The 12,357-nt window shown below is 44.8% G+C and overlaps 1 protein-coding gene across 2 annotated transcripts in view; it reads right to left on the bottom strand.

The window, feature by feature from the left end:
* Positions 1-11,063: 11,063 nt before the first annotated feature.
* PGGT1B (protein geranylgeranyltransferase type I subunit beta) overlaps positions 11,064-12,357 on the bottom strand; it is a 52,051-nt gene continuing 50,757 nt past the window's right edge. For both annotated transcript variants that reach the window (XM_019555307.1, XM_019555308.1), the window contains exon 9: positions 11,064-11,765. In XM_019555307.1, coding sequence (XP_019410852.1) covers positions 11,584-11,765 — 182 coding nt within the window. In that variant the 3' untranslated portion in view covers positions 11,064-11,583. The remainder of the gene's footprint in view (positions 11,766-12,357) is intronic.

The raw sequence follows: 12,357 nt of genomic DNA, 5'->3' as shown, positions 1-12,357 counted from the left end.
TCAGTTGAACTTAGGATCTGAGCAAGACTTAGTACTGGTGTTTGGGCAGGCTTTCAATGACTTCTGAAGACATGTCATACATTGACATACATTTCCACCAGGATGATACTTGGAACTACACAAATGAATTAAAATGTCAACACCTATTACCATAAGATAAAATAGGTTTTAGCATCACTGGTAATTTTACTCTGATGACCACCAGCAAAGACAGTAAAAACATTACACATGTAATACTAAACTACCAGTTCCTGTAACAATAAAACATTGCTGGTAAGCAATGCATTAGCAGTGCTTTATACTTGCTCATGCTACTGATGACAGAATCTAGAGAGAAACGTTCCATTTCTGGAAATGACCCCCCTTCTCCTGATCTCTGCCCCCACATCTGATTTACAGATGTTCATGACCCAAACAAAGTTGTGGCAAAGTGCACTGAATGGACATTTCAAGCCCACAAAGTTTTGAGGCATTTGGGTCCAGAGATTCTGTTTATCCATAGATAATGGTCAACTGTGAACCATGGATCCCAATCATTTTAATACCCAAGGTATTGGACTTTGTTGACCTGCTCTGTTTCTAGTCCAACACCCTCTGTCATTTGAGGTGCAAACACACAAAAGAGAAAGATATTCAGAGAAAAGCCCTTTGCTTCAGTGATTTGCTGCACTGAAACATATAATTCCTTATGGTCTCCCCTCACATGGTTCCATTTGACATAACAGTACAGTAATTATATGCCACTGGGAACAAGTTCATTTTAGAAATATGGGTTAAGTATGTAGACTTCTATTAATATTTAATACAGTATTTTGAGTATGCAATTATATATTTATAAAGAACCATTCCAAGTATGTAGCCATGCATACAATGAATATGTAATGCAGAAGCCATTTTATGGTGCAGTTATTGTTAATATAGTCTGACAAGAGGAATGTAAGTAATCCACAGTTTTTAAAAACATTAATTGAATAAGAACAGCAGACCGACTAAATTCATTCACTTAAAACAATCTGCCCTAAAACTCAGAAATCAGATACTGCTGGAAATCAGAGAAAGACCAGTCCTATGCAGTCAGTGCAAGTTAATTTGCTACAATATATTTTCTAGCACTATCTGTAGTTAAGTTTTAACATCATCAGTGGGGTTTCCACACTTCTTAGAGCTTGGCTACACAGGTTTTTTTGTTCATATTAACTTGGAGGGTTTTTGTTGGGTTTTTTTGTTTTAAATAAAATAGCATATATCATATTCTGTAATTTACCAGCTGAACAGATTCTATAATCCCCTTCTTAAGTGGAAAAAGTTCACTGTACACTCCTGTACTTTGCACTAGCCTGGCACTCCTCCAGTTGCTATCCCACAGTGCTTTGCAATAACACCAGGACTCACCAGTTTTTCACCTGTGTGCACGTCACTGTTCTGGGGCCATTTAAAGCCTAGGACACACCCAGGACTGGTCCACTTGTGGTTTCACACTCTGAAAATAGCATCCCACAGTAATATAGTGCTGTTATTATGGCAAAGCTATATTAGGCATCCTCTGACCACTTGGAGCCCAGCAGAAGTCATGGATCTCTCTTACCCACTGAAAAGAAGCAAATATGCAGGTGGCCCTTTCAAAAAGGTCACTGTAATAGGCTCGTCTACAAAGAACAAATGGTTACACGCATCTCTTAATAGGCTGAACAGTAGGGCTGTGTGCAGCTTCAGGTGATGATTCGATTCAGAGGAGATTTGGCCTGATTTGGTGGCCGAATCTCCAAATCCAAATCGAATCAGAGAACCAGTAAAAAGGTCTGAATCAATCTGAAGCTCTCTGAATCAATTTGGAAAAGATTCGGAGAACCTGGATGATTCAGACAGTCCCCACCTGCTGCAGCAGGGAGCTGGAACCAGACTCAGAGTTGGTAAGTAGGGGGCAGGGGAGGGGAAGCTGAAGAAGTGGGGAGGGGACCATGGGGTCCCCTGCCAGGCCCCATCCCCTGCCTGCTCTCTCAACCCCCTCCAACTCCAGCCTGCTCCCCCAGCTCTCCGCCCATGGCTACCCCACCCATCCCAGCTCCTGGTGCTTTAAAAAAAGCACTGACTCACCAGGTGTTGCTGGGTGGGGGCCCTGCTGTCTCCACTGCATGTGGGGGCTCTGCCATGAGCCCCCTGACCCCCCCTCACTCCCCCAAACCCCCCAATGCCTGCCCAGCCTGCCCCAGCTCCAGCCCTTTAAGAAACCCCCCCCCTCCGGACTCACTAGTTCCTGCTGCGGTGGTCAGGGCTTCATGGGGCTTGTGCAGAGCCCCCCATGCAGCGTGGGGGGCAGCAGGGATCACCCCCCACCCAGGAGGAACTGGTGAGCCTGGGGGTTTGGTGGGGGGGTTCTTAAAGACTGGAACTGGGGTGGGCAGGGCAGCCATTCCCAGGGCTGGGAGAGTGGGTGGGGGATGGGCCTGTGTGAGTTGGAGATTTGACAGCAGCTGAATCTCTGAATCAGATTCGGCTGAATCAATTCAGGCCAGTGATTCGAATCACTGAATCAAATCACTGTCCCCCAAATCAGCCAAATCTAAATCCAAATTTCACAAAAAATAATGACATCCTTTACTGACTTGACTGTGCTGTAAAACATTTCTAGCTTTACCCTCCCTCTGGCTCCATAAGGGGCCCCTGCCATTGACCTGAAGCCTCTTGCAACAGGTGGAAGTATTATCTGCTTGTGGCGCACAGCCCTTCAGAGCGGTGACTGACATCAGGCCACTTGTTTAGTTGGGGGGAAAAAAAAGAAATCATCCACCTGCCCATTTGCTTTAACTCTGCACAGAGGATGACACCAAAGCATTGAAAAGCTTTGTTCCAGCTGTAGAGAGGACAGGCTAGCTTGACAGAGAGAGGGGAATCCAATCCAATCTTGCTCTCTGAGCAACAGCCGCTGCAGAATTTTGTTGCCTTTTTTAGAAAGGAGACCGTGGGAATGGTTGATCTCTAGCAGCATTCCACAGCCTTGGGGCTTTGAAAGGGCACTTTCCAGGGACCCGCACTAAGCACGTCTCATACTCTGCTTAGAAGGATCCTTAGAGTCTTTCCCCCTCTGCCTTTGCTGACTCCAGAGCTAGGAGGCCACAGCCATGAATTAATTGCCCTCCCCCCTCCAAACCCTGGAGCTGCAAACTCTCCACTGAAGCTCCTTAGCATTTGCAGGGGATCACTGAGGTCAAGACTGCAGTAGGGTTTGCACAGCCCTACAGGGGACTAAAGGCAGGGGGGTAGCTGAGAACATTCACAGGGATGAGAATCAGGGATTCCCAGATACAGAAGAAGGAAGCAGATGGGCTCTTAAGTGAACTGTCACACAAGGCCCCCACCAGATATCTCAGGAACTCTGCTGGAACCCTTGTATGCCTGGCAAACCACAGTACATGGGAGTGTAAAAACGTGAACTACAACATGGCCCTGGATATAGTTTCCCAGCAGCAAAGATTTTAGCATCTCCAGAAGCTCAGTAACAGCATGAAGTTCTGCTGTTCTGTGTCAAGGGTTCACAAAGGCTGTAAGGGGAGGCGGGGGGAAGAAGATGGGGGCCTGGCACATTGCTAATGGCCTGAGGCATTTGTCTAATTATCAGAAGAATGAACATGCTTTTCCTTTTTAAAATTACGCTGTCTCCGTATTTGCAACTTCCTTGGTCCATTAGTACAAATTATTTGCTAGTGGAATTAGTTTACAAAGAAAACAATTCTCAGGGCTTGGAAGAGCTATTAGAGGGACCTAGTCATAGCAGTAGCTTGCATGGTTGGGTGGGTGTGGGTGTGGGTGTGGGTGTAATACTGGATCATATGTTACTACCAGTCTGCAGGCGACATGTTCCATCTCTCTTATGCATCTGTGTATATAAAAGGAAAGTCCTGTGGCTATATTTGACCTGCTTGGGCAGGTTTTGCTCTTGCTGGAGCCTGTCCTTGGCCCTGAGAGCTGCACATTTCAGAGGCTATTTAAGGATGGTGTGTAGTGAGTGTAAGCTACACACAGTTGGTTTGTATAATATGAGTATGCAGAATGGACAGCAAATGAATGTACACCATCCTGTAAAGACTGTGGATTTGTTCTAAAATCTCTCCCTACTATTTATAACAATCACATATTCATGCCTGTGTGCTTTTGAGTTGAGTTGTCTGTAAAAGAAAAAAAGAGCAAATCGCATCAGACCAACCTCAAAAAGTATAAATAAAATAAATAGGAATAAACAGAACAAGCACCAAAACAAGTAACAAAGATAAGACTATAAACCTTTCTACAATGAGAGTTTACAGTTACAGCAAGAGGTGATATGATGGCTGATCCCAAGGTTAAGAAGTTATTTTTTTCTTTAATTTCCTTTATTGTGGTGAGCTGAAGCCACAGAAGGAAGGCTTTTCCTAAAATAAGGTTACTGCGCAGCACCAAGTAAAGACAGGGCCATGCTCATTTCAGATAGCTGAAAGCTATTTCAAGTATGTCGTTCCAAGAACATTCCAGCTTGCTTAGCTGTCTGGGCAGCACAGGCACCACAACGATACGTTATGAACCATTCCCTTTTGTTTGCCCTAAACTTAGAAATGGGCAATTAAAAATGAAATCCTCTTTCCTGAAGATGGCCCAGATTTTATTCTGAGGAGCCCCCGTTTTCCATATCATTTCAATATCAAATTGCCTTTTGGTGGGTGTCCCACAAAATGAGCATGTGATTCTCTGGATCCCCCCCCCCCCCCGAATAAAGTCTATGTTTAGCAAATCCTGAACGTATTGTGTGCGCTGTGCTTATGGGAAAAGAGGTGGTGGCACAGAGACCTGGATCCAAAAGGGTCTACAGAAACAACTTCAAATAGGCCTTGCTTCCATTTCAAAAGAACATTTTAACTTAGGTTATTCAAATGGGATAGCTTCTACCAAAGTCAGCCAATCCAAAAGGATGTTTCAGTTGACTGGAGCAAGAGGTTATTCATTTGATGAATTTCATCTTGGCAGGGCTACAGGGTTCAACAGGGATGCAGTCTTCATGAAAAAAGGCCACAATTCATTGTCAAAGTATAGACTCCTCTTCATTTGCATGTTTTTCCTCCCACCATTTTTCTTCTTTTTTTACTGAAACATACCTAATAACCTTAGCAATGAAAACCCCATTCTCTAGCACTGAGAAATTTCCTCCTCTCCCAACACTGGGCAAGACAGTGAATACATGCATAACTCTGTTCTAGACTCCTGTCTCGGGTGGATAGCTCCTTTTGGAAAGCAAACAGCAGGAGTTTTAACACAGCTAGTGTGAAGATAATCTGGAAGTCTTTGCACCAGTGGATGAGAAATTAGCTAGTCCAATTTAGTACCTGAAGGCATAAATGCAGTAATATATAGGCAACATGACATGCTGAGACTGAAGGCATTAAATATAGCATCATTAAGGTGGAGGACATTATGCATCACTAAAGTTGTCATGTCACTTCTTTCCCCAATAACCCTAAGAGACAGCACTAGTAAAGGCAGACAAGGGTGGCCCTAAGGCTTCCACTGAAAAGCTCGTCATCACTAAATGCCACATTCAAATACATCTCATCATACCACCTCAGCACCTAAAAGTCCTTCTCTCTTTACATTTTTTCCATCATGCCCTTATCATATATACATTCTGCCTCCACATCTGCCTCTTTAGTCTTCTTGAACCCATACTAGTCCTCCAAACCAGGCAATGTCCTGTAGTGAAAGTAGTCCCTCATGCTACACTTCCATGTTGGACATGTTATTCTTCCTTTTGAACTGTATACATACAGCCAAACCTTTGAGCCTTTCATTTTGTGAAAGGTATACAAATATGAGTGAAATAACTGAGAGGAAAAATGCTGTGTCCTGTTTCATGTTAAGACCCTAATTAGCCAAGTATTAACATTTCTAAGTAGACCAGGCCAAGTATTTTCTGGTGAAAACATTTTAATTTGAAAACATTAATTTGCCAATAGCGACTTGTTTTACAAGAAATGCACCAGTTCCATCTAATTTCCAAAGGAAGTCTGCCTGATTCTCTGACAGCTCACTTTGTGGATTCTTGTAGAGCCCAGAGTTTCTAGGATAAGTGGGACCAGAGAAGCATCTCTTTGAGGTCTGCCTTCCGACTATAAATGCTGGCTGGCATGTAAGAGGCAGCTTCATGCAGGGTGTCCTTATAAAGGCCCTTGAAATTGGCAGTCAATACCCTCCCTCTTCCACATGAAATCATTTGAACTCTTAAAGCTTTAAGGCTGCAATGGAGGGTTTGTAGATACAAAGGTGGAGATATTTCAGTTTTGGGTAGTAACCACGTGTAGACAAAATGGTCATGTGCTCCTGCTCTCCCCAGTTTTGACTTTTCTTTTAATTTTTCCAGGATACCAAGAGGACCTTGATTTGTTTGTTGAAATTAATATATTTTAGGTTTCTCCTACATCCAGTTATTTGTTAGCCATCTGTATTAGAATGTATTAGTCTCATTTGGAACTTTGAAGATGAGGAAACCGTGTATATAAATACATGTGCACTTAGCAGGAACACTCCCAATTAAGTCATCATACCATCTTCCACTAATTATGTTAAAATGAGGATGAGGTTAAAGTTTCAATGCAAGCCTTCATTTCTGTATAATTAAATAGTACATTTCAAATAAAGTGTAGCTGCATTAGTTAATTAGATCATGTGAAAAGCTGAGGTTTACCATAGATGGGTAGTAGAGCTGTGCAAAATTTCTCCGGCTGTTTCGTTTCAACTTGTTTCAAGCTTGAAACAGCAAAATCAAAACGAAATGAAAAGCTTTGAAAAAGCCTTGAATCAGAACTTGGGCAGTCGAAACATTTTGAAAGTTTCAAAAAGTTTCGAGTTTCGAAGCTGGGCTTGCTCACAGCGACAGAGAAACTAAGGAGAGGGAGGGGGAAGGACTGCTCTGATATTGACTGTGTAGCTGGCCAGTGACTGATCCTTCCCTGAGGTCCCTTCCAATCCCAGTGCTCTGAGGGAGGGAGGGAAAAACTGCAAAAAAGCATTGTTTGAACTGAGTTCTCTCTGTGCTTTCACGCTTACGAGCGATACAAGTTTTGCTGTGAACAGTTTGAGGTGAAGTTTCCCAGAACTCCCTGCACCTATCTCCTTGAAACTTGGCAGGCTTCATGGCCTCAGAAGGGGCTACCATCCCTGCAAGTTCCATCCGAATCAGGCCAGAAATGACAAAGGTATAGGCAGTTTTGTGCTTCCCCATTATAGCCTATGGGCGAAACGTCAAAACAGTGTTGAACAGAGAAACAGTTTTGATGAAACAAAACAGAACAGTGCTTTCGAAATGAACTGAAACGCAAAACAAAACTCAAAACGAAACACTGTCCTGTCAGAACAGAAGTCAAAATGAAACAGTGCTGTTTCACACAGCCCTAATGTTGGGCAGCAGTGTAATGCTTTCACAGCTACATTTTCCGCTTCTGTATACTGGTTACATATCTCAATCTGCTGAATCTAAATTTCCAGGTTCACCTTCTCTTACCTGTTATTACTTTAAGAATTTTACATAAAGATAAACACTTTTCCCTAGCCACTTTTCCCAAGATGATCAAGAAAAATGAGAAGGCTAAAATGAATTTACAGATTTATCTCTGCTAGCATTAATGCCATTGACACAATCACAATCAAAATGGCAGCTACACAAGAATGTGCAATGGCCATCATTTGTCAGTTTCATGCAGAATGAGACATTAAGAGCAAATCATCAATTCCAAGCTTGTGTCTACTTAATGGGTGAACTCTGTCAATGTAAAATATTAGAGGTTTCAAACTAATCAAAGTCATTATGTTGTTCATGAGAAGTAAAGGCACAAACAGTTCAAGGATATAAAAACAAAGCCAGAGAAGTTAATGGGATATAAATACAACATCTATAATGATTTTGGCTATTCCAACTTATGGCAGTCTGATATTGACATTCAGCCTGAACGAGATTTTGTGGATGTCACATAACTTGAAATGAAACAAGGAGGGTCAAATGAACCCCCCGACCCCAGCTAATTCAACATACCACAGTAGTTTGCAGGTCTAAAAATGAAGCAAAACAAAAACAATCCCCCTCCACCCAAACACATTTTAGCTGGTTTTCTAAATAAAATGCTGTCAATTTGCATATGATGCAAGAAACAAACCAGTTTTGAACCTGAATGTAAATGGATTTTCTAGGACTTGATTTTTAACGGCTGTCCCATCATTCGTGTTTTTTCCACCTCCATTTACCATAAAGATTGCAGTACTGTGGATTATGGTAATGTGTCCTCATTATGGATTATACACTATGTTGTTAAAGGTCCCCAAAATCAATACATCTGCTTGTGTGACTGTCAATGCGAGGAACATCACATCCTGCAGAAGCCAGTAAAAAGACTGCCATTTTATTAACTGGCTCACCTTGCAGTAATAGTTAAGCCCTGCCTCAAAGCAGCCTACCACAATTGTACCTCTTGTGAATTATATTATATATTTAAAGAAATCAAAACAGAATTCATTGCGTCATCGCACCCTAGCTGTATGACTGGTGCTCAGCTTCAGAGCAGTGTGCCGCGATGACATTTGGACACGCACTACCTTTTCCGGAGGATTCCGCTAGTTCTTTTCTTCCTCATTGTTTGTAAGATTTTTAGTCCATACCACATTAAAATCCAACAAAGGTAGTAATACTTCAGTAAAAGCCAATTACAACAGTCCACTTCAAGGGTAGGCAACGTTTTTAGCCATAGTGTCGAACCCCCCCAATGTCTACCTTGGAAGGTGCCAGAGTGCCAGCATGCAAGAAAAAAAGACCGGGGCAGGGGGTACATGGCAGGATGCACTGCATAGTAATATAGTTAACAATCATACATGTTGTTTTTTTACGGTAAATAATAGGTTTTCTAAAGATTCTAAACCTGGTGACAGTAAATAAAACTTCATATACTACCTTTCTTCTTGTGTATTTTTCTTAAGCATGTTGTAATGAGAGAGAGAAAAAAAGAGAAAGGGGGGGCGAGGGAAAGAAAAAAGAAAAAAAGAGAGGAGAGAGACAAATGAAAGACAGGTAAAGAAAGAAAAAAGGAGAGAAAGAAAAACGAGAGAAAAAGGGGAGAAGAGAAAAAAAGGAGAGAAAAAGAGAGATGGAGGAGATAAGAAAGAAAAAAAAAGAAAGAGGGAAAGACAAGAAAGGGAAAAAAGAAAGAGGGTGTGTCCTTTGCTGCTCATGTCTCCCACCGCTACAAGCTACAGCTTGGGCCTGCTAGTTCAAGGCAACATCCAGTGGAGGGAGGCAGCAACGCCCCAGCAACAGACACCAGGGCTGGGGAGCTCAGGCCTCCCCGATGATCCCGGAGCGGGGGAAGCCTGGGCCTAAGGCTGGGGCTCAGGCAAGCAGATGTCCCTACCCCACCCACATGAAGGCAGCACCGAGGCGCCGAGCACTGGGGTGGCCATCATAGAGGACATTCCAATTTTCTGATACTCTGCCCTCTATTGATATAAAACCAAATGCCTTTATGTCCTCTATTTTTGTCTTGAAGAGAAAAATAGAGGACATAAAGGCATCAGGTTTCATATCAATAGAGAACAGAGGACAACCAGACTGTCCTCTATGATGGCCACCCTATGGAGCACCAAAGCCGGGTGCTCAGGACAGGATCTGGGCTGCACAGGGAGACCGCTGCTGCTGTGGACAGGCTGACCCCTTGGGAAGGCAGCAGCTGGAGGAGAGCGGGAGCCAAGTGAGAAGCAGGGGCTGCCCTGGGGCTCCGCAGACTTGGGCCACGGCAGGTAGGCAGGGGTGCCCAGCAACACCCGAGGTGGGGCCCAGCCCAACCTAGCCCATGCAGCTCTGCAGTGTTGGGCTGCAGCTGCCCTGCCTGCCAGGGGATGTGCCTGGCCAGGTCAGGATGCTAGGCTCGGGGTATGTGGGGGGGGTGGTCTGGCTCTGGACTCAACCTCCTTGTGCACCAGGCACAGTGCGAGCAGGGCAGAGCTGCCCCCAGTGCAAGGACCTGACTATGGGAGCTCCCCGGGCCTTGGGAACAGCTACCACAGGCGGTGCTTGGGGTCAAGCCAGCCAGGAGCCTGCAGTGCAGTGGCCCTCCACAGTGCCTGCCCCGTCTCTGGTAGCTGCCGGTCAGCAAGGCCAGGGCTTGGTCAGGCAACTGTGACGGCTATTCCCGGGACCTGACAGACTCCCACAGCCAGGCCCTTGCAGCAGGGGAGGCTCTGCCCTGTTTAGACTGTGCCCTATGCACAGGGAGGCCGAGCCTGGAGCCAGGAGACCCCCTGAGCTGGATGTCCTGCCCTGGCCAGCTGGTGCCCCTCACAGGCAGGGCAACTGTGGCTCATCCCTGCAAAGCTGCACAGACTGAGCCCCACCTTGGGTGCTGCTGGGCGCTCCTGCCCACCCACCAGCTGTGGCCCAAGTTCGTGGAGCCCCAAGGCAGCCTCGCTTCCCACCCAGCGCCACCCTTCCCAAGGGGTCAGTCTGCCCACAGCACCTTACCCTGCACCTCTTTCTCTCTATGCTGCCCATACCCTGGCCTGAGCACCCAGCCCTCTGGTGCTGCCCCCAGCTGGGTGGGACAGAGCGTCTGCCTGCCCGAACCCCAGCCAGGCCTAGGGCTCATCCACCTACTGGGAGCCTCCAGCACAGTGGCCCTGCACAGTGCCTGCCCAAGCCCATCCCACCCTTCCAGCAGCTCCCTCCAGGGGCCAGGCTGGGCTGGGGGATGCAGCCCAGGGACAGGAGTTAGGGTTAGCAAAACACAGACTGCATCCCTGTCTGTGTTCTCCTGACTTTACCCCACTCTGTGCCTGCCATCGTGCTAGGACCTGCAGTTGCTCAGAAGAACACAGAGCAGCGACTTAATTTTTTTTTTTTAAAACAATTTCCTCACACACCTCCTCGTGTGCTGTGGAAAATGTCTCTGCATGCCACTAACTGGCATGTGTGCCAGGGGTTGCCTGTCCTTGGTCTACTTCCTTGTTGCAGGAGCTGTGCAAGTGGATTATGAATATTTTAATAACTTTAGAAATCCACTCTATATTGAATAAAATAATTTTATTTTTTTTAATTTTTTTACAAAGATTATGGAATCTGAAAGTAGATGAAAAAAGGTAACCTTTAATGAGGCTTAATGTAGATTCTCTACCCAAAAGTGTGTCAAATAATGTCATTAAGAACTCCAAAATTTAGTGCTATACTGTATGATATGTAAACAGATTTTGAAAATACTTTCCCCGTTACACAGCTTGACACAGTATGCACTAATTTAAAAAAATATAAACTGAAGAGTTAAATTTGCTTCAAGGGACTTCTTAGAAGAAGGACAAGCTGTTTGAAGAGCCTTTACAGAGCCTGCAGCAAAGAACTTCTACATAACTGAAATTATTTCCTTTTACCCCAGTGCCAAATAACTCACCAAAGGCTGTTCGCTATCAAAGTGATGCCCGGAACATGGGTTTGATTGTAGGACTCCAGCACTTAAAGAGCACATTGGTTATACATGGCTTTTAACCCTGGGCTACAGTGATGCTACAACACTAAACTTGGGCCTAAATCAGTCATGTAGAGATATGCATATCATCTGAACACTGTTTAGAGTCCTTAGTTTTCCAGATCTCATGGAGGTGGTGAAGGCGCTCTGAGGTTCTGGTGCTTACATTCAGGGCAGGGTGAACTTTGCAAATGCCAGATTCCTCCATTAATGACAGGCCACAGATCCCAAAATAGGCATGTAAAGCATCTGAAAACAAGACAAAAAGGGATATAGTAAGAGCTTTGTGGTGAACCATGCAGCAACACAGTCACCTGTTCTAGATTCCAATATATTTTTAGCCAGGCAATGAACAATTAGAAAATGAAAAGCCCTTCACTTTCTGCTTTATTATTCAACGGATCTAAATATTTCATGCTGTATTTGTTCACATACACCAGGGGTTCTTAAACTGTGGGTCATGACCCCTGGGAGGTCACGAGCAACTTAAAAAGGGGGCCGCAAACTCCCCAGGGGGTATGGGCAGCAATGTGGGGAAGTGTTGTGCAGAGGGGTGGCAGCGGCTACCACATGTGAGCTTCCTGTCTCCCACCATCCAGCGCTCGGGGTTATGGTATCACAAAGTTTGAGAGCCCCTGACATAAACCATGGCCTCCCGGTATAATATTTACCTTGTTTTAAAGGCAAGTGAAGAAAACAAAGAGTTTTCCTAGAAGAAAACCAGTGGTAGGGAGCCAAACCTGTTGCCAGTCTTGCATGCCAGATAAGTCTAGGACCACGTGTCAAGTCCAGCCACAGACCAACCCCATGCACTGCCCCGTCTAGCACATAGGAACATGTC

This window comes from Crocodylus porosus, unplaced genomic scaffold (genome assembly GCF_001723895.1).
Source record: "Crocodylus porosus isolate Cpor-Errol unplaced genomic scaffold, CroPor_comp1, whole genome shotgun sequence".
In the NCBI taxonomy this organism is placed as follows: Eukaryota; Metazoa; Chordata; order Crocodylia; family Crocodylidae; genus Crocodylus; species Crocodylus porosus.
Note: the sequence above shows the minus strand (reverse complement) of the source record. Positions and strands in the feature narration are given on the sequence as shown.